This window comes from Crinia signifera, chromosome 2, assembly GCF_055691185.1.
Source record: "Crinia signifera chromosome 2, ASM5569118v1, whole genome shotgun sequence".
In the NCBI taxonomy this organism is placed as follows: Eukaryota; Metazoa; Chordata; class Amphibia; order Anura; family Myobatrachidae; genus Crinia; species Crinia signifera.
In genome coordinates this window covers 99,899,371-99,924,143 of record NC_139218.1, presented here as the reverse complement: position 1 = coordinate 99,924,143, position 24,773 = coordinate 99,899,371, and the positions used below count along the sequence as shown (strand labels likewise).

Below are 24,773 nucleotides of genomic sequence, written 5' to 3'. Positions count from 1 at the left end.
GATGTGACTTTGAGGGACTTGTATGTGAGACACCCCCATAAATGATGCCATTTCAAAAACTGCACCCCTCACAGTATTCAAAACAGCATTTTGGAAGTTTGTTAACCCTTTAGGTGTTTCACAGGAATTAAAACAAAGTGTAGGTGAAATTTCAAAAAAAAATTTTTTTTGCAGATTTGCAATTTTAATACATTTTTCTAAGGAACACAGTACATTTTACTAGAGAAATGTGACTAAAAATTGATTCCCCCAATTCTTTTGTTTTCATAAATATCCTATATGTGGCCCTAGTGTGCACGTTGACCAAACCACAGGCTTCATAATAGAAGGAGCACCTACTTGATTTTGGAGCCTCCTTTTTATGAGATTATTTTTTAGGCACCATGTAGGTTTCTAGGCACCATAAGATGCTAAAAGTTAGGAACCCCCCCACAAGTGACCCCATTTTGCAAACTACACCCCTCAGGGAATTCATCTAGGGGTATAGTGTACATTTCAAACCCCCAGGGGTTTCACCAATTGTGGTACAACTGGGCAGTGAAAATGAAAAATTAAATTTTTTACACAAAAATGCAGTTCTGGCTCAAAATTTTTCATTTTCAGAAGGTATGAAGGAGAAAAAGCACCCCAAAATCTGTGCCCCAATTTCTCCCGAGTACGGCAATGCCTCACATGTGACCAAAAAATACTATTTGGGTGCATGGCAGGACTCAGAAGGGAAGGAGTGATTTTTGGATTTTGCAGCTCAGATTCTGGTGGAATGTTGGTGGGTGCTATGTCGCATTAGCAAGACCCCCCAAGCACCAATACAGTGGAACCCCCCACAAGTAACCCCATTTTGCAAACTACACCCCTCAGGGAATTCATCTAAGGGTATAGTGTACATTTCAAACCCCCAGGGGTTTCACCAATTTTGATACAACTGGGCTGTGAAAATGAAAAATTACATTTTTTTACACAAAAATGCAGTTCTGGCTCAAAATTTTTCATTTTCAGAAGGTATGAAGGAGAAAAAGCACCCCAAAATCTGTGCCCCAATTTCTCCCGAGTACGGCAATGCCTCACATGTGACCAAAAAATACCATTTGGGTGCATGGCAGGACTCAGAAGGGAAGGAGTGATTTTGGGATTTTGCAGCACACATTCTGGTGAAATGAATGGTGGGTGCTATGTCGCATTAGCAAGACCCCCCAAGCACCAATACAGTGGAACCCCCCCACAAGTGACCCCATTTTGCAAACTACACCCCTCAGTGAATTCATCTAGGGGTATAGTGTACATTTCAAACCCCCAGGGGTTTCACCAATTTTGATACAACTGGGCAGTGAAAATGAAAAATTACATTTTTTTACACAAAAATGCAGTTCTGGCTCAAAATTTTTCATTTTCAGAAGGTATGAAGGAGAAAAAGCACCCCAAAATCTGTGCCCCAATTTCTCCCGAGTACGGCAATGCCTCACATGTGACCAAAAAATACCATTTGGGTGCATGGCAGGACTCAGAAGGGAAGGAGTGATTTTTGGATTTTGCAGCTCAGATTCTGGTGGAATGTTGGTGGGTGCTATGTCGCATTAGCAAGACCCCCGAAGCACCAATACAGTGGAACCCCCCCACAAGTGACCCCATTTTGCAAACTACACCCCTCAGTGAATTCATCTAGGGGTATAGTGTACATTTCAAACCCCCAGGGGTTTCACCAATTTTGATACAACTGGGCTGTGCAAATGAAAAATTACATTTTTTATACAAAAATGCAGTTCTGGCTCAAAATTTTTCATTTTCAGAAGGTATGAAGAAGACAAAGCACCCCAAAATCTGTGCCCCAATTTCTCCCGAGTACGGCAATGCCTCATGTGTGACCAAAAAGTGGCAGGACTCAGAAGGGAAGGAGTGATATTTGGATTTTGCAGCACAAATTCTGGTGGAATGTTGGTGGGTGCTATGTCGCATTAGCAAGACCCCCAAAGCACCAATACAGTGGAACCCCCCCACAAGTGACCCCATTTTGCAAACTACACCCCTCAGTGAATTCATCTAGGGGTATAGTGTACATTTAAAACCCCCAGGGGTTTCACCAATTTTGATACAACTGGGCTGTGCAAATGAAAAATTACATTTTTTACACAAAAATGCAGTTCTGGCTCAAAATGTTTCATTTTCAGAAGGTATGAAGGAGAAAAAGCACCCCAAAATCTGTGCCCCAATTTCTCCCGAGTACGGCAATGCCTCACATGTGACCAAAAAATACCAGTTGGGTGCATGGCAGGACTCAGAAGGGAAGGAGTGATTTTTGGTGGAATGAATGGTGGGTGCTATGTGGCATTAGCAAGACCCCCGAAGCACGGTGAAATTATGAACCTAATAATCCATAGATGTGTGGTATATTTTAAAACACTCCTTTATACATAGGCCGGGTTTGTCGGGGCAAGTGTCACACTGGAAAATAGTTTGCTTTCTTATTCCCTTTTTATAGCAAACTTTGCACCTTTTTTGTGTCCTGCCCTTTTTTCCAGTGGAGGGGATTTCATCAGGAAAATGCTGCCCTGGTACAATACGGGGGCCAGTACTAGAAGTACTGGGGCCCTCTGCCTGCTGGTTCCCAAATATTAGGCCCTTTATGACTTCCTCTTGAAAGTGCATAAATGTCCCCCTCTGGCCGGTAGAACGGAATAGCACGTAAGCGTTATACAGTGCCATCTGGATGATATACACGGCCAGCTTCTTGTACCAGATTTTTGTTTTCCGCAGGGCACTGTACGGCTTCAGTACCTGATCTGAAAGATCCACTCCGCCCATGTACCTATTGTAATCCAGGATACAATTAGGTTTTGAGGTGTGGGTACTGGTACCTCGTACAGGGATGGAGGTGGTACTGTCTCCGTGAATTGTTGTCAGTATAAGGACATCCCTCTTGTCCTTATATTTGACCAACAACATATTTTCGGTGCATATTCCCCTGCTTTCACCCCTTCTCATTACTTGGGCAATGTGCGTTTTTGGGAGGCCTCTTTGGTTCTTGCGCACAGTACCGCAAGCTGCTGTACCTCTTGAACCAAGGGCCTTAAACAGGGGGATGCTAGTGTAAAAGTTATCCACATAGAGGTGATAACCTTTATCCAGGAAGGGGTGCACTAAATCCCAGACAATTTTTCCACTAACACCTACGAGGGAGGGGGGGCATTCTGGCGGTTCAATTCTTGAATCCTTCCCTTCATATACCCTAAACCTGTGAGTGTACCCTGAGGTGCTTTCACACAGCTTATACATTTTTATGCCATACCTTGCCCTCTTACTGGGAAGGTACTGGCGGAATTTAACCCTTCCTTAAAAATGTATAAGGGACTCGTCTATGCAAATGAATTTATCTGGGATGTACATCTCTTCAAATTTGGCACTGAAATGATCAATGACCGGCCTGACTTTGAATAGCCGGTCAAAGGTGGGATCATCTCTGGGTGGGCACTGTGCATTATCGTTGTAATGCAAAAATTTAAGGATCGTCTCAAATCGAGCCCGGGTCATGGCCATACGGTAAAATGGGGTGCTGTACAGAACATCTGTACTCCAATATTGCCTAATTTCTGGCTTTTTTACTATGCCCATATGAAACACCAGACCCCAAAACGTCATCATCTCTACTGCATCTACAGGGGTCCACCTAGCAAATGATGACGTGGGGTTTTGAGCAATAAACTGCTGGGCATATAAATTAGTTTGGTCCACCATTAAATTTATAAAATCATCAGAGAAAAATAATTTGAAAAAGTCAATTTCTCTGAGACCTGTGGAATCAAATTGGATTCCTGGGATGGCCAAAAACTCAGGAACCTGGGGCTCAAAATTGTCTGGTGGTGGGGTCCATACGAGATCAATTATTGGGGGGGGGGTCTCAGCTGCTCTACGGGGGCGTCTTTGAGGGGGTCCCTCATCACCAGAGGAGGAAGAGGAGCTTAAGATGAATCCTTCAAATTCCCCGCTTGCCTCACTGGCTGTGTCAGAGTCAGAGGCAAGCATGGCATATGCCTCCTCCGCTGAATACATTCTTCTGGATGACTGGGATGACATTTGGGATGACATTTGGGATGACATTTGGGATGCCATTTTTATTTTTGTGTTACTGGTAGTGAAATGTTTCAACACATGTATAGTGTAGGGGGGGGTACAAACTTTATTTCAACCCGGGGGGTATGTAATGTGTAGTGTGTATGTAGTGCAGAAAAAAAAAATACTTTATACAGGAATTTGATCCCAATAAAAAAAAAAAAAATTGAAGGGGTTAAAAAAAAAAAAAAATTGAAGGGGTTAAAAAAAATAAAAAAAGGTCCTGCGCCAAAAATTGAGCACAGATGTTGGTCAGTAACGTCCGTCACTGAACAGCGCTCAAAGGCAACAGGAATGTGATAAAAAAAAAAAAAAAAAAAAGATCAACCCTGTGCCGAAAAAGCTGATCAGTGATGTACGGCACTGATCAGCGCACAGTGGCCACAGACCACCCACAAAATCACAGTGTGTGTAAAAAAAAAATTAAAAAAAGACCCCACAGCACCCTCAAAAAAAAAAAAAGGTGATCAGTGATGCGACACTGATTACCAGTGAGGGGCAGCAGGTGCACAACCTTTGGTGCAACTGACAGTGCAACTGGCAGCAACTGACAGGTATATATATGTATGTGAGACACCCCCATAAATGATGCCATTTCAAAAACTGATGCCATTTCAAAAACTGCACCCCTCACAGTATTCAAAACAGCATTTTGGAAGTTTGTTAACCCTTTAGGTGTTTCACAGGAATTAAAACAAAGTGTAGGTGAAATTTCAAATTTTTTTTTTTTTTGCAGATTTGCAATTTTAATACATTTTTCTAAGGAATACAGTACATTTTACTAGAGAAATGTGACTAAAAATTGATTCCCCCAATTCTTTTGTTTTCATAAATATCCTATATGTGGCCCTAGTGTGCACGTTGACCAAACCACAGGCTTCATAATAGAAGGAGCACCTACTTGATTTTGGAGCCTCCTTTTTATGAGATTATTTTTTAGGCACCATGTAGGTTTCTAGGCACCATAAGATGCTAAAAGTTAGGAACCCCCCCACAAGTGACCCCATTTTGCAAACTACACCCCTCAGGGAATTCATCTAGGGGTATAGTGTACATTTCAAACCCCCAGGGGTTTCACCAAATGTGGTACAACTGGGCAGTGAAAATGAAAAATTAAATTTTTTACACAAAAATGCAGTTCTGGCTCAAAATTTTTCATTTTCAGAAGGTATGAAGGAGAAAATGCACCCCAAAATCTGTGCCCCAATTTCTCCCGAGTACGGCAATGCCTCACATGTGACCAAAAAATACCATTTGGGTGCATGGCAGGACTCAGAAGGGAAGGAGTGATTTTTGGATTTTGCAGCTCAGATTCTGGTGGAATGTTGGTGGGTGCTATGTCGCATTAGCAAGACCCCCCAAGCACCAATACAGTGGAACCCCCCACAAGTAACCCCATTTTGCAAACTACACCCCTCAGGGAATTCATCTAGGGGTATAGTGTACATTTCAAACCCCCAGGGGTTTCACCAATTTTGATACAACTGGGCTGTGCAAATGAAAAATTACATTTTTTACACAAAAATGCAGTTCTGGCTCAAAATTTTTCATTTTCACAAGGAATGAAGGAGACAAAGCACCCCAAAATCTGTGCCCCAATTTCTCCCCAGTACGGCAATGCCTCACATGTGACCAAAAAATACCATTTGGGTGCATGGCAGGACTCAGAAGGGAAGGAGTGATTTTTGGATTTTGCAGCTCAGATTCTGGTGGAATGTTGGTGGGTGCTATGTCGCATTAGCAAGACCCCCCAAGCACCAATACAGTGGAACCCCCCCACAAGTGACCCCATTTTGCAAACTACACCCCTCAGGTAATTCATCTAGGGGTATAGTGTACATTTCAAACCCCCAGGGGTTTCACCAATTTTGATACAACTGGGCAGTGAAAATAAAAAATTACATTTTTTTACACAAAAATGCAGTTCTGGCTCAAAATTTTTCATTTTCAGAAGGTATGAAGGAGAAAAAGCACCCCAAAATCTGTGCCCCAATTTCTCCCGAGTACGGCAATGCCTCACATGTGACCAAAAAATACCATTTGGGTGCATGGCAGGACTCAGAAGGGAAGGAGTGATTTTTGGATTTTGCAGCTCAGATTCTGGTGGAATGTTGGTGGGTGCTATGTCGCATTAGCAAGACCCCCGAAGCACCAATACAGTGGAACCCCCCCACAAGTGACCCCATTTTGCAAACTACACCCCTCAGTGAATTCATCTAGGGGTATAGTGTACATTTCAAACCCCCAGGGGTTTCACCAATTTTGATACAACTGGGCTGTGCAAATGAAAAATTACATTTTTTATACAAAAATGCAGTTCTGGCTCAAAATTTTTCATTTTCAGAAGGTATGAAGGAGACAAAGCACCCCAAAATCTGTGCCCCAATTTCTCCCGAGTACGGCAATGCCTCATGTGTGACCAAAAAGTGGCAGGACTCAGAAGGGAAGGAGTGATATTTGGATTTTGCAGCACAAATTCTGGTGGAATGTTGGTGGGTGCTATGTCGCATTAGCAAGACCCCCAAAGCACCAATACAGTGGAACCCCCCCACAAGTGACCCCATTTTGCAAACTACACCCCTCAGGGAATTCATCTAGGGGTATAGTGTACATTTAAAACCCCCAGGGGTTTCACCAATTTTGATACAACTGGGCTGTGCAAATGAAAAATTACATTTTTTACACAAAAATGCAGTTCTGGCTCAAAATTTTTCATTTTCAGAAGGTATGAAGGAGAAAAAGCACCCCAAAATCTGTGCCCCAATTTCTCCCGAGTACGGCAATGCCTCACATGTGACCAAAAAATACCAGTTGGGTGCATGGCAGGACTCAGAAGGGAAGGAGTGATTTTTGGATTTTGCGGCTCAGATTCTGGTGGAATGAATGGTGGGTGCTATGTGGCATTAGCAAGACCCCCGAAGCACGGTGAAATTATGAACCTAATAATCCATAGATGTGTGGTATATTTTAAAACACTCCTTTATACATAGGCAGGGTTTGTCGGGGCAAGTGTCACACTGGAAAATAGTTTGCTTTCTTATTCCCTTTTTATAGCAAACTTTGCACCTTTTTTGTGTCCTGCCCTTTTTTCCAGTGGAGGGGATTTCATCAGGAAAATGCTGCCCTGGTACAATACGGGGGCCAGTACTAGAAGTACTGGGGCCCTCTGCCTGCTGGTTCCCAAATATTAGGCCCTTTATGACTTCCTCTTGAAAGTGCATAAATGTCCCCCTCTGGCCGGTAGAACGGAATAGCACGTAAGCGTTATACAGTGCCATCTGGATGATATACACGGCCAGCTTCTTGTACCAGATTTTTGTTTTCCGCAGGGCACTGTACGGCTTCAGTACCTGATCTGAAAGATCCACTCCGCCCATGTACCTATTGTAATCCAGGATACAATTAGGTTTTGAGGTGTGGGTACTGGTACCTCGTACAGGGATGGAGGTGGTACTGTCTCCGTGAATTGTTGTCAGTATAAGGACATCCCTCTTGTCCTTATATTTGACCAACAACATATTTTCGGTGCATATTCCCCTGCTTTCACCCCTTCTCATTACTTGGGCAATGTGCGTTTTTGGGAGGCCTCTTTGGTTCTTGCGCACAGTACCGCAAGCTGCTGTACCTCTTGAACTAAGGGCCTTAAACAGGGGGATGCTAGTGTAAAAGTTATCCACATAGAGGTGATAACCTTTATCCAGGAAGGGGTGCACTAAATCCCAGACAATTTTTCCACTAACACCTACGAGGGAGGGGGGGCATTCTGGCGGTTCAATTCTTGAATCCTTCCCTTCATATACCCTAAACCTGTGAGTGTACCCTGAGGTGCTTTCACACAGCTTATACATTTTTATGCCATACCTTGCCCTCTTACTGGGAAGGTACTGGCGGAATTTAACCCTTCCTTTAAAATGTATAAGGGACTCGTCTATGCAAATGAATTTATCTGGGATGTACATCTCTTCAAATTTGGCACTGAAATGATCAATGACCGGCCTGACTTTGAATAGCCGGTCAAAGGTGGGATCATCTCTGGGTGGGCACTGTGCATTATCGTTGTAATGCAAAAATTTAAGGATCGTCTCAAATCGAGCCCGGGTCATGGCCATACGGTAAAATGGGGTGCTGTACAGAACATCTGTACTCCAATATTGCCTAATTTCTGGCTTTTTTACTATGCCCATATGAAACACCAGACCCCAAAACGTCATCATCTCTACTGCATCTACAGGGGTCCACCTAGCAAATGATGACGTGGGGTTTTGAGCAATAAACTGCTGGGCATATAAATTAGTTTGGTCCACCATTAAATTTATAAAATCATCAGAGAAAAATAATTTGAAAAAGTCAATTTCTCTGAGACCTGTGGAATCAAATTGGATTCCTGGGATGGCCAAAAACTCAGGAACCTGGGGCTCAAAATTGTCTGGTGGTGGGGTCCATACGAGATCAATTATTGGGGGGGGGGGGGTCTCAGCTGCTCTACGGGGGCGTCTTTGAGGGGGTCCCTCATCACCAGAGGAGGAAGAGGAGCTTAAGATGAATCCTTCAAATTCCCCGCTTGCCTCACTGGCTGTGTCAGAGTCAGAGGCAAGCATGGCATATGCCTCCTCCGCTGAATACATTCTTCTGGATGACTGGGATGACATTTGGGATGACATTTGGGATGACATTTGGGATGACATTTTTATTTTTGTGTTACTGGTAGTGAAATGTTTCAACACGTGTATAGTGTAGGGGGGGGGTACAAACTTTATTTCAACCCGGGGGGTATGTAATGTGTAGTGTGTATGTAGTGCAGAAAAAAAAAATACTTTATACAGGAATTTGATCCCAATAAAAAAAAAAAAAATTGAAGGGGTTAAAAAAAAAAAAAAATTGAAGGGGTTAAAAAAAATAAAAAAAGGTCCTGCGCCAAAAATTGAGCACAGATGTTGGTCAGTAACGTCCGTCACTGAACAGCGCTCAAAGGCAACAGGAATTTGATCAAAAAAAAAAGATCAACCCTGTGCCGAAAAAGCTGATCAGTGATGTACGGCACTGATCAGCGCACAGTGGCCACAGACCACCCACAAAATCACAGTGTGTGTAAAAAAAAAATTAAAAAAAGACCCCACAGCACCCTCAAAAAAAAAAAAAGGTGATCAGTGATGCGACACTGATTACCAGTGAGGGGCAGCAGGTGCACAACCTTTGGTGCAACTGACAGTGCAACTGGCAGCAACTGACAGGTATATATATGTATGTGAGACACCCCCATAAATGATGCAATTTCAAAAACTGATGCCATTTCAAAAACTGCACCCCTCACAGTATTCAAAACAGCATTTTGGAAGTTTGTTAACCCTTTAGGTGTTTCACAGGAATTAAAACAAAGTGTAGGTGAAATTTCAAATTTTTTTTTTTTTTGCAGATTTGCAATTTTAATACATTTTTCTAAGGAACACAGTACATTTTACTAGAGAAATGTGACTAAAAATTGATTCCCCCAATTCTTTTGTTTTCATAAATATCCTATATGTGGCCCTAGTGTGCACGTTGACCAAACCACAGGCTTCATAATAGAAGGAGCACCTACTTGATTTTGGAGCCTCCTTTTTATGAGATTATTTTTTAGGCACCATGTAGGTTTCTAGGCACCATAAGATGCTAAAAGTTAGGAACCCCCCCACAAGTGACCCCATTTTGCAAACTACACCCCTCAGGGAATTCATCTAGGGGTATAGTGTACATTTCAAACCCCCAGGGGTTTCACCAAATGTGGTACAACTGGGCAGTGAAAATGAAAAATTAAATTTTTTACACAAAAATGCAGTTCTGGCTCAAAATTTTTCATTTTCAGAAGGTATGAAGGAGAAAATGCACCCCAAAATCTGTGCCCCAATTTCTCCCGAGTACGGCAATGCCTCACATGTGACCAAAAAATACCATTTGGGTGCATGGCAGGACTCAGAAGGGAAGGAGTGATTTTTGGATTTTGCAGCTCAGATTCTGGTGGAATGTTGGTGGGTGCTATGTCGCATTAGCAAGACCCCCCAAGCACCAATACAGTGGAACCCCCCACAAGTAACCCCATTTTGCAAACTACACCCCTCAGGGAATTCATCTAGGGGTATAGTGTACATTTCAAACCCCCAGGGGTTTCACCAATTTTGATACAACTGGGCTGTGCAAATGAAAAATTACATTTTTTACACAAAAATGCAGTTCTGGCTCAAAATTTTTCATTTTCACAAGGAATGAAGGAGACAAAGCACCCCAAAATCTGTGCCCCAATTTCTCCCCAGTACGGCAATGCCTCACATGTGACCAAAAAATACCATTTGGGTGCATGGCAGGACTCAGAAGGGAAGGAGTGATTTTTGGATTTTGCAGCTCAGATTCTGGTGGAATGTTGGTGGGTGCTATGTCGCATTAGCAAGACCCCCCAAGCACCAATACAGTGTAACCCCCCCACAAGTGACCCCATTTTGCAAACTACACCCCTCAGGGAATTCATCTAGGGGTATAGTGTACATTTCAAACCCCCAGGGGTTTCACCAATTTTGATACAACTGGGCAGTGAAAATGAAAAATTACATTTTTTTACACAAAAATGCAGTTCTGGCTCAAAATTTTTCATTTTCAGAAGGTATGAAGGAGAAAAAGCACCCCAAAATCTGTGCCCCAATTTCTCCCGAGTACGGCAATGCCTCACATGTGACCAAAAAATACCATTTGGGTGCATGGCAGGACTCAGAAGGGAAGGAGTGATTTTTGGATTTTGCAGCACACATTCTGGTGGAATGAATGGTGGGTGCTATGTCGCATTAGCAAGACCCCCCAAGCACCAATACAGTGGAACCCCCCCACAAGTGACCCCATTTTGCAAACTACACCCCTCAGTGAATTCATCTAGGGGTATAGTGTACATTTCAAACCCCCAGGGGTTTCACCAATTTTGATACAACTGGGCAGTGAAAATGAAAAATTACATTTTTTTACACAAAAATGCAGTTCTGGCTCAAAATTTTTCATTTTCAGAAGGTATGAAGGAGAAAAAGCACCCCAAAATCTGTGCCCCAATTTCTCCCGAGTACGGCAATGCCTCACATGTGACCAAAAAATACCATTTGGGTGCATGGCAGGACTCAGAAGGGAAGGAGTGATTTTTGGATTTTGCAGCTCAGATTCTGGTGGAATGTTGGTGGGTGCTATGTCGCATTAGCAAGACCCCCCAAGCACCAATACAGTGGAACCCCCCACAAGTGACCCCATTTTGCAAACTACACCCCTCAGGGAATTCATCTAGGGGTATAGTGTACATTTCAAACCCCCAGGGGTTTCACCAATTTTGATACAACTGGGCAGTGAAAATGAAAAATTACATTTTTTTACACAAAAATGCAGTTCTGGCTCAAAATTTTTCATTTTCAGAAGGTATGAAGGAGAAAAAGCACCCCAAAATCTGTGCCCCAATTTCTCCCGAGTACGGCAATGCCTCATGTGTGACCAAAAAGTGGCAGGACTCAGAAGGGAAGGAGTGATATTTGGATTTTGCAGCACAAATTCTGGTGGAATGTTGGTGGGTGCTATGTCGCATTAGCAAGACCCCCAAAGCACCAATACAGTGGAACCCCCCCACAAGTGACCCCATTTTGCAAACTACACCCCTCAGGGAATTCATCTAGGGGTATAGTGTACATTTAAAACCCCCAGGGGTTTCACCAATTTTGATACAACTGGGCTGTGCAAATGAAAAATTACATTTTTTACACAAAAATGCAGTTCTGGCTCAAAATTTTTCATTTTCAGAAGGTATGAAGGAGAAAAAGCACCCCAAAATCTGTGCCCCAATTTCTCCCGAGTACGGCAATGCCTCACATGTGACCAAAAAATACCAGTTGGGTGCATGGCAGGACTCAGAAGGGAAGGAGTGATTTTTGGATTTTGCGGCTCAGATTCTGGTGGAATGAATGGTGGGTGCTATGTGGCATTAGCAAGACCCCCGAAGCACGGTGAAATTATGAACCTAATAATCCATAGATGTGTGGTATATTTTAAAACACTCCTTTATACATAGGCAGGGTTTGTCGGGGCAAGTGTCACACTGGAAAATAGTTTGCTTTCTTATTCCCTTTTTATAGCAAACTTTGCACCTTTTTTGTGTCCTGCCCTTTTTTCCAGTGGAGGGGATTTCATCAGGAAAATGCTGCCCTGGTACAATACGGGGGCCAGTACTAGAAGTACTGGGGCCCTCTGCCTGCTGGTTCCCAAATATTAGGCCCTTTATGACTTCCTCTTGAAAGTGCATAAATGTCCCCCTCTGGCCGGTAGAACGGAATAGCACGTAAGCGTTATACAGTGCCATCTGGATGATATACACGGCCAGCTTCTTGTACCAGATTTTTGTTTTCCGCAGGGCACTGTACGGCTTCAGTACCTGATCTGAAAGATCCACTCCGCCCATGTACCTATTGTAATCCAGGATACAATTAGGTTTTGAGGTGTGGGTACTGGTACCTCGTACAGGGATGGAGGTGGTACTGTCTCCGTGAATTGTTGTCAGTATAAGGACATCCCTCTTGTCCTTATATTTGACCAACAACATATTTTCGGTGCATATTCCCCTGCTTTCACCCCTTCTCATTACTTGGGCAATGTGCGTTTTTGGGAGGCCTCTTTGGTTCTTGCGCACAGTACCGCAAGCTGCTGTACCTCTTGAACCAAGGGCCTTAAACAGGGGGATGCTAGTGTAAAAGTTATCCACATAGAGGTGATAACCTTTATCCAGGAAGGGGTGCACTAAATCCCAGACAATTTTTCCACTAACACCTACGAGGGAGGGGGGGCATTCTGGCGGTTCAATTCTTGAATCCTTCCCTTCATATACCCTAAACCTGTGAGTGTACCCTGAGGTGCTTTCACACAGCTTATACATTTTTATGCCATACCTTGCCCTCTTACTGGGAAGGTACTGGCGGAATTTAACCCTTCCTTTAAAATGTATAAGGGACTCGTCTATGCAAATGAATTTATCTGGGATGTACATCTCTTCAAATTTGGCACTGAAATGATCAATGACCGGCCTGACTTTGAATAGCCGGTCAAAGGTGGGATCATCTCTGGGTGGGCACTGTGCATTATCGTTGTAATGCAAAAATTGAAGGATCGTCTCAAATCGAGCCCGGGTCATGGCCATACGGTAAAATGGGGTGCTGTACAGAACATCTGTACTCCAATATTGCCTAATTTCTGGCTTTTTTACTATGCCCATATGAAACACCAGACCCCAAAACGTCATCATCTCTACTGCATCTACAGGGGTCCACCTAGCAAATGATGACGTGGGGTTTTGAGCAATAAACTGCTGGGCATATAAATTAGTTTGGTCCACCATTAAATTTATAAAATCATCAGAGAAAAATAATTTGAAAAAGTCAATTTCTCTGAGACCTGTGGAATCAAATTGGATTCCTGGGATGGCCAAAAACTCAGGAACCTGGGGCTCAAAATTGTCTGGTGGTGGGGTCCATACGAGATCAATTATTGGGGGGGGTCTCAGCTGCTCTACGGGGGCGTCTTTGAGGGGGTCCCTCATCACCAGAGGAGGAAGAGGAGCTTAAGACGAATCCTTCAAATTCCCCGCTTGCCTCACTGGCTGTGTCAGAGTCAGAGGCAAGCATGGCATATGCCTCCTCTGCTGAATACATTCTTCTGGATGACTGGGATGACATTTGGGATGACATTTGGGATGCCATTTTTATTTTTGTGTTACTGGTAGTGAAATGTTTCAACACGTGTATAGTGTAGGGGGGGGTACAAACTTTATTTCAACCCGGGGGGTATGTAGTGTGTAGTGTGTATGTAGTGCAGAAAAAAAAAATACTTTATACAGGAATTTGATCCCAATAAAAAAAAAAAAAATTGAAGGGGTTAAAAAAAAAAAAAAATTGAAGGGGTTAAAAAAAATAAAAAAAGGTCCTGCGCCAAAAATTGAGCACAGATGTTGGTCAGTAACGTCCGTCACTGAACAGCGCTCAAAGGCAACAGGAATTTGATCAAAAAAAAAAAAAAAAAGATCAACCCTGTGCCGAAAAAGCTGATCAGTGATGTACGGCACTGATCAGCGCACAGTGGCCACAGGACACCCACAAAATCACAGTGTGTGTAAAAAAAAAATTAAAAAAAGACCCCACAGCACCCTCAAAAAAAAAAAAGGTGATCAGTGATGCGACACTGATTACCAGTGAGGGGCAGCAGGTGCACAACCTTTGGTGCAACTGACAGTGCAACTGGCAGCAACTGACAGGTATATATAAAAAAAAAAAAACCTCTGCACCCCCAAAAAGTTGCTGATCACCTCAGATATAGTGATCAGCACAAAAGGCGGGGGCAGCAGACACAAAATATAGCACTCTCTATCACTCTCTGTCACTATCTCTCTCTATCTCTCTCTATCTCTCACTATCTATCACTATCTATCACTATCTATCACTCTATGACACTGCAGCAGCAGCACTGACGGTTATATATATAAAAAAATAACCCCTGCACCCCCAAAAAGTTGCTGGGGGTGCACAAAAGGGGGGCAGCAGACACAAAATATAGCAGTCTCTATCACTCTCTGTCACTATCTCTCTCTATCTCTCTATCTCTCTCTCTCTCACTATCTATCACTCTATGACACTGCAGCAGCAGCACTGACAGGTATATCTATCTAAAAAAAAAACCTGCGCCCCCAAAAAGTTGCTGATCAGTTAATTTATACTGATCAGCACAAAAGGGGGGGCAGCAGTCAGTTATATAAAAAATATATAGCACAATCTGTCACTATCTCTCTATCTCTCTCTATCTCTCTCTATCTATCTCTCTATCACACTGCAGCAGCACAAAATATAGCACTCTCTGTCACTAGCCCTCTCTATCTCTCTCTATCTCTCTCTCTCTATCTCTCTATCTAAAACTCGATGACACTGCAGCAGCACAACACAGCACAGCACAACACTGGAAGTCACAACAAGTAGCAAGATCCCAAGCAGTGATCAGGTAAGTATTTTGCAAGGTTCTGGTCAGGGTATCGCGGCAGCCAGGCACGGTGACCGCACTGCACGCAATTCCAGACCGGAATGGCGTCTGCAGTGCAGTCACCGTTAGTTTAAACCCCCCACCATGGCTGTGATTGGTTCGTCGGTCCGACGAACCAATCACGGCCTTTGGGGGCGGGCGGGGTGAGGTGGGGTGACACCAGTGTCACCCTTACACCCCGCGGTGATTGGTGCTGTACTTTACAGCACCAATCACCTCCGATCCCTGTGTCACCGGCGAACGTTATTCGCCGGTGACACAGAAAACACTGTGAATGGCTGTTCACACTGAACAGCCAATCACAGCGATCGCCGACGGGGGGGCGGCATCGCAGCCCCCCCTGGGCATGCAGGGACATGTCTGCTGTCAGGGACAGCAGACATGTTTAAACTGTCACTGCGTCTATAGACGCGGTGACAGTTTAAAGCCATGACGTACATTTACGCCATGTGTCGGGAAGTACTTCCCGACCATGACGTAAATGTACGTCAAATGTCGGGAAGGGGTTAAGGCAGACTGTCAACCTTCCCTAGCCACTAAACGTTTACCGACTGTCTACTATTCTAATAGTGCCTCTTAACGCAATGGAGTGGCTATATTTCTCAACTCCTCCTTCCCATTTATACTGTCAGACTCCAAAACTGACCATGAAGGTCGGTACCTGATTTTGAAGGGTAAATTGGGACATGACACAATTACCATAGCCAATGTATATACACCTAATACGGGTCAAGCACAGTTTTTTTAACACATTTTTTCGTGTCCTATCCGAATTTCGAGTTGGATTTTAACATGTCCCACTCCCATCTTTAGACAAATCAGGAAGTCTCAATGGCTCGGCCCCGATCCCAGGGTCGTCAGCTCTTCGTAAGCACATGCCCAAGGCTGGTCTATTTGCTATATGGAGATCCCTTAATCCTACCACTAGGGATTACACTTTTTATTCAAATCCTCATGCCTCCTACTCCCATATTGTGCAAGAAAAAAGAAGAAGTAGGAACAGCGCTGTACTGAATATATATAAAATGTTTAATTAAGAATTGCAATTTTACATATTATAACAGTCAATAATAGACAGACAAGACTTACACACATAGAACACAGAAACTCCCCCTTATATAACTGGTGCTGGTTAGACTTTGTTAAATGCAATTGCGGATGTTTTGCTCATACATAGAGCCAGTTAGTAGGTTAGTACTGAGTTCAGTCCCCCACATAAATGTGCACATTTTAATGTGGTATACCTATTTTGTAATCCTGGGGTCAAGTATGGCTTGTAAACATACTTCTCCTGGGAAAGCCGCTTTTCTGGGCAAATGGAAAGCCTCGCATTCGCAGAACTAGAAAAAGCCATAAGACGCGTTGGTGTGTTGGAGCCTAGACACCCACCATTGGAACCCAGACTCAGCCTTCCCACTGTGACCAGACCAGCTTCCAGAGCAAACCCCAGTAGCCGGAAATAACAAGGACACTGCACCTACAACAAACCAGGTCGAGCCCTATACCATCTGGTGCTCCCTAGGCTGGAGGATACCATCACTCCTAAACAGTCCTACCACCACCGGCAAAATTCGCTTAAGATATTACCAGGAAGAGTTTTTAGGAACGGACACTGAGACACTATTCCTTGGGAAAATTGGGTGACTATCTTGGCTCAATTTTATGATTTTCAGTACCAGCATTACCATGTGTACATGATATATTTTAAAGTGTATATTTTTTATTAAATGTATTTTGTACCTTCACCTGTTGCATGTTATTAGGCAAAAGCGCGGTTTCACATCCCTTTCTTTGCATTCGCAGAACTACTCTAACTAGACCACACCTGAGGACCTCCGTTCTTACTACCATGCAGGCTAACTGAACCAGATAATCTCCTGGACCTCTGACCCCGGCTGTAGGAGATGGGTCGATCTTGAAAATGCTATGCTCCAGATTGGCTGAGTTGAGAGAGTTTGGTTTCCTAGAACACTTAGACCAGCCTCGGCCTTTGCGATCACAACCATTCGATTAACCCTGACATTGTGGGACAAAATCCACTCTTTGTCGAACCTACAGATGGAGCCAGCCTTGTCTTTGCAGGGGCTGGCAAAAGTATCGTCAGCCCCGCCAGCGGCCAGCTCCAGCCAGGGGATGCGTGCGTGGCCCGTGACAACAGAGATTCCCCTGGGTCCCCGCCGCCTCCCCCATTGCGCCGCCGGTCTCCCTCGCTGCCCCGACCAACCCCTAACCCTGCCCATCTCTCTGAAGCGGTTCAGTGTAGCCCCTGTCCTCCGGCGCTCGCCAGAGGGGAGCCTCTGGCGAGCCCCGGCCAAAGATGACAGGGGCTACATCTATAGCCCTGCTTCCCTCCCCTATGTCCCCTATTTGGGACAATCCTTTTTCCTCTGGGCTGTGATGGAGTGATGACCCTGCCTTGGCGTCACTTGCAAAGGAAACAATTTAAACATGTAAAAAAACAATTGTCCACAGCCATGTTTGCTGAGCTTTGCACTTCAAACTCCCCTTCCTGCCTTGACCCACTTCCAATACACACAGATTTTGAGTTTTGTTGCCTCTCAATACCCCACTAGCAAATCACGAGCCCTGACACTATTTGAATGCCTTTGTTTGCTTTCAGTGTGCCAACGAGGCAATATTTCTGTTCTGTATAGCACCCTTCTGGCTCCTGCTCCTACAGACCAGGAATCCCATGAATTGGCATGGTCTACATGCGATGGTTACATGCCATGTTTTCCTCAACATCACACCTATATTGGAGGAACTGTGGTCACACTGGTATGTTCTTCCACATCTGGTGGACATGTCCAATCATACAAACCTTTTGGACTACGGTATGGCCTCTGATAACTCAATTGCTTGGTACATTTCTCCTGCCATCAGTGGCAGTAGCATTATTGGTTACCCCGACCCCATCTGTCAGCAGACACCAGGATAAACCCTTGTCCACATCTGCAATGCAGCCACATCACTAATTGCCAAACATTGGAAACACGCGGAGGAATCTTGATCGTGGCTTTCTATAGGCGGATTCATTTTGTGGCCTCAATGGAATACATCACATGTTTGCAGAATGATCCTTCTTTCGTGATGTTTGGCCCCCTTGGTATCTTTTCCATTCCTCCCCCCTCCCTGGACTCTGCTAGCTCCTATTTTTGTTATTGACATTTATTTTCTAGCGATTTTGCTTTTGTTACACCGTTGTCCATTTTTTTAAATATTTATTTATTATTATTATTATTATTATTATTATTTGTGTATACTATGTTTGAAATCACTGTTAATTTTCATTTCCAATTTATTTATTTATTTATTTTTATTTTTTTTTCATTCTAGATGGTCTTTGACGATACTATGAGGCAAATTCCTTCTCAGATGGACACAACCATGTGCACTGCAGGGGGCAGATGTAACAGGTGCAGATAGAATTAGATTTGGGTGAGTTATTTTGTTTCAGTGCAGGGATACTAACTGACTGCTTTATTTCTACACTGCAATATAGATCTCACTTTGAAGAAAAACCCCACCCAAATCTAATTCTATGTGCACGTTATATCTGCCCCACCTGCAGTGCACATGGTTTTGTCCATTTGAGAAGGAATTTGCCTCTAAGAGTGAACTAGAATTTCGTATATTTTTCCTTATATCAAATTCTGTAAAAATAAAAACTATTGTTTTAAAAAAATGGAGGTTGTATGAATCAACGGGATGTCATCTATTAGAATGAACTTAGGTCTACAGTCATTAGGTCGACCCCACTAGGTCGACTGGCAGGAAGGTCGACCTGACTTAAGGTCGACATGGGCCAAGGTCGACATGACTTAAGGTCGAATTTGCATAAATGTCGACATGAGGAAGGTCGACTGGTCATAAGGTCGACATGGGTTTTTCACTGTTATTTGAGCCGACATGTGCCGACAGGCGGTATTTCATGCCCTACCATCCACTAGGGCGTGGTGGGAGAATAAAATAGTGTGCCGAGCGCAGCGAGGCACCGCGCCCGAAGCATTGCGAGCGAAGCGAGCGATGCGAGGGTCCGATTCTCATTGCCAACTGTGTCCATGTCGACTGTGTCGACATTCGGATTAAAAAAACAGTGAAAAACCCATGTCGACCTTATGATCAGTCGACCTTCCTCATGTCGACCTTTATGCAAATTCGACCTTAAGTCATGTCGACCTTGGCCCATGTCGACCTTAAGTCAGGTTGACCTTCCTGCCAGTCGACCTAGTGGGGTCGACCTAATGACTGTAGACCTAAATGCAGTCTGACGAATGATCCCATTCCGAATCAACAGCATCATTTTTAAAAATCAAGTTCTTCAAAAATCAACTTCCTCTTGCTGCTTCTCATTATGTGAAAAGTCATCAAGTTATATGATTCTGAGAACTTGGACAGCTTTTTCTAGGGGAACCAACTGCCGGTGATATTATGGATTTATTAAACTTTTTTCTTTATAGTATGTGCTCTTTGGGGCCTAGAATTTAATACTGCCATCCTGTCTGCCACTGCAGTGCCACTTCTAAATGGGCCACGAGTTTGTGCTGCCCACTTGTGTTGCTTAACATAGTCATCCAGCTGGGATGCGGTCAATTTGCCGGCGGTCGGGATCCCGGCATTCAGAATCCCGACACTGGAATCCCAACCGCCGAAATCCCGAAATTTTCTCCCTCCGTGGGTGTCCACGACACCCATAGAGGGAGAATAAAATAGCGTGCCGAGCGTAGCAAGGCACCGGGCCCGCTGCGTGGCGAGCGCAGCGAGCCCGCAAGGGGGGCGATCCACGTCCCCCCCATGTCGGGATTTCGGCGGTCGGCATCCCGACCGCCGGGATTCCGACCGCCGGGATTCCGACCGCCGGCATTACGTATCGGATCCATCCAGCTACCTCTGTGTTTTTTGGCCTAAAAACAATATTTAAAAGAGGTGTTCAGAATAAACTAGAAATGAGTGTAAATTAATCGTATTGAGGTTAATTATACTGTACGAGCAAAACAACAAAAAACTAATTCTGTGATTCAGTGATTCAGTGATTTTAGCTGCATTTATATTTTTTTCAAGAAAATACAGATCCAAAACTAAAACCCAAAAGAGTGGTTTTGGCAAAACCAATCCAGATCCAAGAAGATCCAGATCCAAAACCAAAATAGGAAAAGTAAACGGAACACCTAGCGATAATAGCAAAATCTGCCTTACGGGTATATTTTTTAAAGGTCAGTTTTGATCTTTTTCAGATTGATTACATCCCTTACATACCCATGGTTAAACCAAACATTTATGTTAAATCAACCTCTAGTAACTATATACCTTATTGTCTAGGATTAAAATAGCTGAGCTGAATATAAAGTCACTTGTGTAACATACAGATACTACAGGCTTGCCTGGCTCCCGAATATTACATGAGCCTCCCGCTACATGTATGATGTAGTATTGTGCTATGTATACTAGGTGTAATATAAGGGGGCTGCGTATAATGTAGTATTGTGCTATGTATACTAGGTATAATATGGGGATGGGCTGTGTATAATGTAATATGGTGCTGTGTGCTATATAGGGGAAGGGGGTGGGGGGTGGCTGTGTATAATGTAACATGGTGCTGTGTGGGGAAGCTGTCAAAATCCCACCTCTGGAATCCTGACCGGCAGCCTGAACACCAGGGCCAGAATACAGACAGCAGCGAATATGCCAGGCCGGAATCTCAACAGCTGGTATCCCGACGATAAGTATGCCGCGGGTGTCCTAGCATTAGGTTGGGGGGGGTGGGGTAGGTTTATGCAGTAGGCGTGACAGGGTTAGGGTAGTGGGGGAAGGTTAGGGTTAGGCTGCGGGCAAGGGGGAGTGTACGGGTTGCGGGAAGGGAGGGATAGGGGAGAGGGTAAGTATACTTACACAGCCTCTGTCAGTAATCTGTTCAGCAGGATAACGCTGTCAGTCTTCTGACCACTGGCATCTGGTCCCCCGGTCATGCATACTGGGTGTGATATGGGAAAAGCGGGATGTGTCTAATGTAAGGTAACATGGAGGTGTGTGTGTAGAAAGTCCTGGCACTCAGGTTTTAAAGCCTGATGAACCTGCTCCAGCGCCCTCCTTACAGGGACACCCTCATAAATAGCCAACAGAAAAAGGCGGTACTCTGAGACTTGTAAAACTGCGAAAAAAAATGCACTCCTATTTATTAAATGTTTTACGGATGTGCTCCCCTTCATAAGGGGACATACACACACAGAATCCCACACCAGTGCATATAGATTTGTCTTTGCATTAGACAAAGACAGATAGGTGTGTGTCCTGAAATCTAAGAAGCAATAATATGGTGGCGCTAGACACGCCCCTTGGGTGGAGCTTGACACTCCTGCAAATGTGCGCAGCATTTATCTAGCACCTGGAATCTCCCTGAAACTGTTTTTCAAAAGTAGGCAAGTATGAAACACTACTGTTCATATGTAATATGTGAGCAATGTAACGTAGCAGATGGGGAAAATGTTTGAGTTACTGTTTTATGCTGCAGTAATGAATACAATGGTCACCCAATAATTAAAAAGTTAACAAACACTTTGTATTATAAACAATGATAGAAGACTTTAAAGAGTACTTACATGACAAATCTCCAGGCAACATGCTCCTCAGCAATCCAGCTGGAAAAGAGAATAGTATTCACTTAGCGGAGCAGGAAAAAAGGTTAGATGAAGGTGATAGGTCCTAGGTGGTGAGCTGTGATCTCTGCCATTCTATGGGATAGGCACTGCAGTAGCTATTCCAGGTCATGTTATCTGATTACAGGCTACAGATCACTACTATTTTATCAGATACGTAGATCACAGTTTCTCACAAAAAGCATTCATGTTATCAAAGAGCCTTTTTGCAAGTACATTAGCAAATTCTATTACCTTTATAAAACATTTTAAAAGAGTGTAGAGCATTCTGAGAACAGAGCAGGCAATTTACAGAGATTTGGCTGCAAAAAACAAAACAGAGATCCTATTCAACGGATGCACAAGGTTTAAAGATTTTACAAAGTGATGCTAAGCACTAATGGGTCAAACACAGGGGGTGATTACAGCACCATTTCTAAGCAAATATTCTAGATCACTCTAAAGGTGTGTACACACGGCAGGATATGCCGTGAGATGCGATTCCCAACGCGATCAGATCGCATCGGGACTCGCATCTCACGGCATGCTAGAGGGGCACAATTTACGCTATATAGTGCAGATCTGCACTATATATATAGTGTTGCCTGCCCTCTCTATCTGGCTGCCGATTTGCGCTCACACGGGAGCGCGCATCGGGCTCGCAAGCCCTAAAAAAGCATGCGATTTGCATACGATATGGCTTCCGATGTTCCCTATATCGGGAACATCGGAAGCCAAATCTAACCGTCTGTACACACTATAAATTAATCAATAAATTAATTAATTGCTCTGTGTGTATGGCCCCTGGCGATGCATGGTCCCGTGCATAGCTATCACCTGACTAGATTGATAATGCATGCAGTAGAAATTGTAGAATGGTTGTGACAGATCGTTCAGCACACAGCGCTGGTGCATCTCTTTATGCTGAGTAGGGATGTGTGAGTTAGGATTGGGGGAATTCGGACACCGCCAGACACCCTTATCTGAAATCGTGCATTGAGCCTGTTCGGGAATTCCCACCCAGACTCGTGAGATCCAGACCCTTTAAAGGGGTCGTCGGTCGGACGCCATCTTCACTCCAGTCTAGGAGAGTGAAGAGGCAGCATGCCCTGGCCGGCTGCCTGACTGCTTGCACGCCCTCCAGTCCTATGATATTGCTGTCTTGTCCAGTAAAGCTGTCTTGTCCAGTGATAGTGCTGTCTGCTGTATATACTAGTCCAGTCCAGTGATACTGCTGTATAGTCCAGTCCAGTCCAGTGCCAGTGATACTGCTGTATAGTCTAGAGATGAGCGCCGGGCCGAAGATTTGGATTCGGATTCATCGCCATTATTTGGATTTGGCTTTGTCAAGCGGCGGTGAAAGGCTTTGGAATTGGGATTTTTTCAAAAATGTTTGCGTTTTTTTGTCCATAGAGCAGGCCTGGCCAACCTGTGGCTCTCTAGATATTTTCAAACTACAAATCCCATCATGCCTTGCCACAGTTTTGCTATAAGGCAGTGTTAAAACTGTGGCAAGGCATGCTGGAATTTGTAGTTTCTGGAGAGCCACAGGTTGGCCTGTCCTGCCCTAGAGTAATATTAAAAACACAAATGGACTGGGGGTCACAAGACGAACATAAATAAGTCCAGTGCAAATGCAATGTTGGTGCAGCTTTATTAGCTGTTTGAAAGTCTTTTCAGAATTATTAGAGCAGTCTGAAGTAAACGGGTACCTATTTCCAGGTTACAAGATGTATGAGGGTACAGGATGTATGAGGAGATCCCGCCAACGCCGTTTGCGCAATACGGCACTGACGGGTAAGTCTGCCGGCAGACCCCCTGTACCCTGGAAATAGGTACCCGTTTACTTCAGACGGCTCTAATAATTCTGAAAAGACTTTCAAACAGCTAATAAAGCTGCACCAGCATTGCATTTGCACTGGACTTATTTATGTTCGTCTTGTGACCCCCAGTCCATTTGTGTTTGTATACCGGTATTAGCCGATATTTATTTACTACCGTAGCTTTTTTATATACCATTCAATAATTTGTTTTATTCTTGCGTGGAGGCTGAACAATCACACAGACCTTCTGACAGTATACTATGGGTGCAGTACACACAATCAATGAATGTGCTTAACTAGATCACTCAGTACACTTCTACCGTCTCCCTGTGTGCACGGGGCATATGAATTGTAGAGATACAATATAAATTATAGTCTTAAAGTCCAGGTTTTCACCCAGAATGTATGTATAAAGATGATGGGGAAAATCACTGGGCTGAAGAACGCCCAGTACATACACACTGAGCGTTTTTTGCCCGTTTTATCGATTTTTCCCAGGGTGGACGACTTTTCATAGCAGGATGCTATGGAAAGCCATCCACTCCCTCGCTCATCTGCTGGTAATACCAGCATATGAGTGGCCGGGCCAACGATAATGAGGGAGCGAACGGACTGCGAGTGGATGTTTCATGTGAACAACTCCTCCATCTGCGGGAACCTCCCCCTTCCTCCGATGGTAGCTGACCATGGAATGACGGACCGAGTGGTCAGACATTTTTCCGTATGAAAGCAGGGATATGGGCGGGCAGCTGACATCAGGCTATGTCAGCTGTCCGCCCCCCACACATGCGTCACAGGCGCATTACCGTACATACGCCCAGCGTTTTCATGGGAACGCCCATGAAACGTGGGGCATACGCTTATTGTAATGAGCCCAAACATCCCTTCACGCCCCTCTCCCCCCCCTGCTCAGATGGTTCAGACCGATCATTTTCTGCACGGAACTCACACCGTGTTCGGACGTGCGAGGCGTTCGCACATGCGCAGAAACGCCTCTGAACATGTGCAAACATCGGCTGTCCGACTGCACACACAGCGGTCCGACTCAATCAGAATAAGGCCATAGTCGCCCAGTGTGTATGGGCCTTTAGATATGTATATATATATAAACGTGGGTATGGAAAGAAACTGGCACTCCTGGGTCTTGTGC

The 24,773-nt window shown here is 44.2% G+C and overlaps 1 protein-coding gene across 7 annotated transcripts in view; it reads right to left on the bottom strand.

Moving 5' to 3' along the window:
- The window catches only part of LOC146058800 (uncharacterized), a 508,052-nt gene that overhangs the window by 184,562 nt on the left and 298,717 nt on the right, over nucleotides 1–24,773 (bottom strand). For all 7 annotated transcript variants that reach the window (XM_083171028.1, XM_083171024.1, XM_083171022.1 and 4 more), the window contains one exon: nucleotides 21,765–21,803. In XM_083171028.1, coding sequence (XP_083027154.1) covers nucleotides 21,765–21,803 — 39 coding nt within the window. The remainder of the gene's footprint in view (nucleotides 1–21,764; nucleotides 21,804–24,773) is intronic.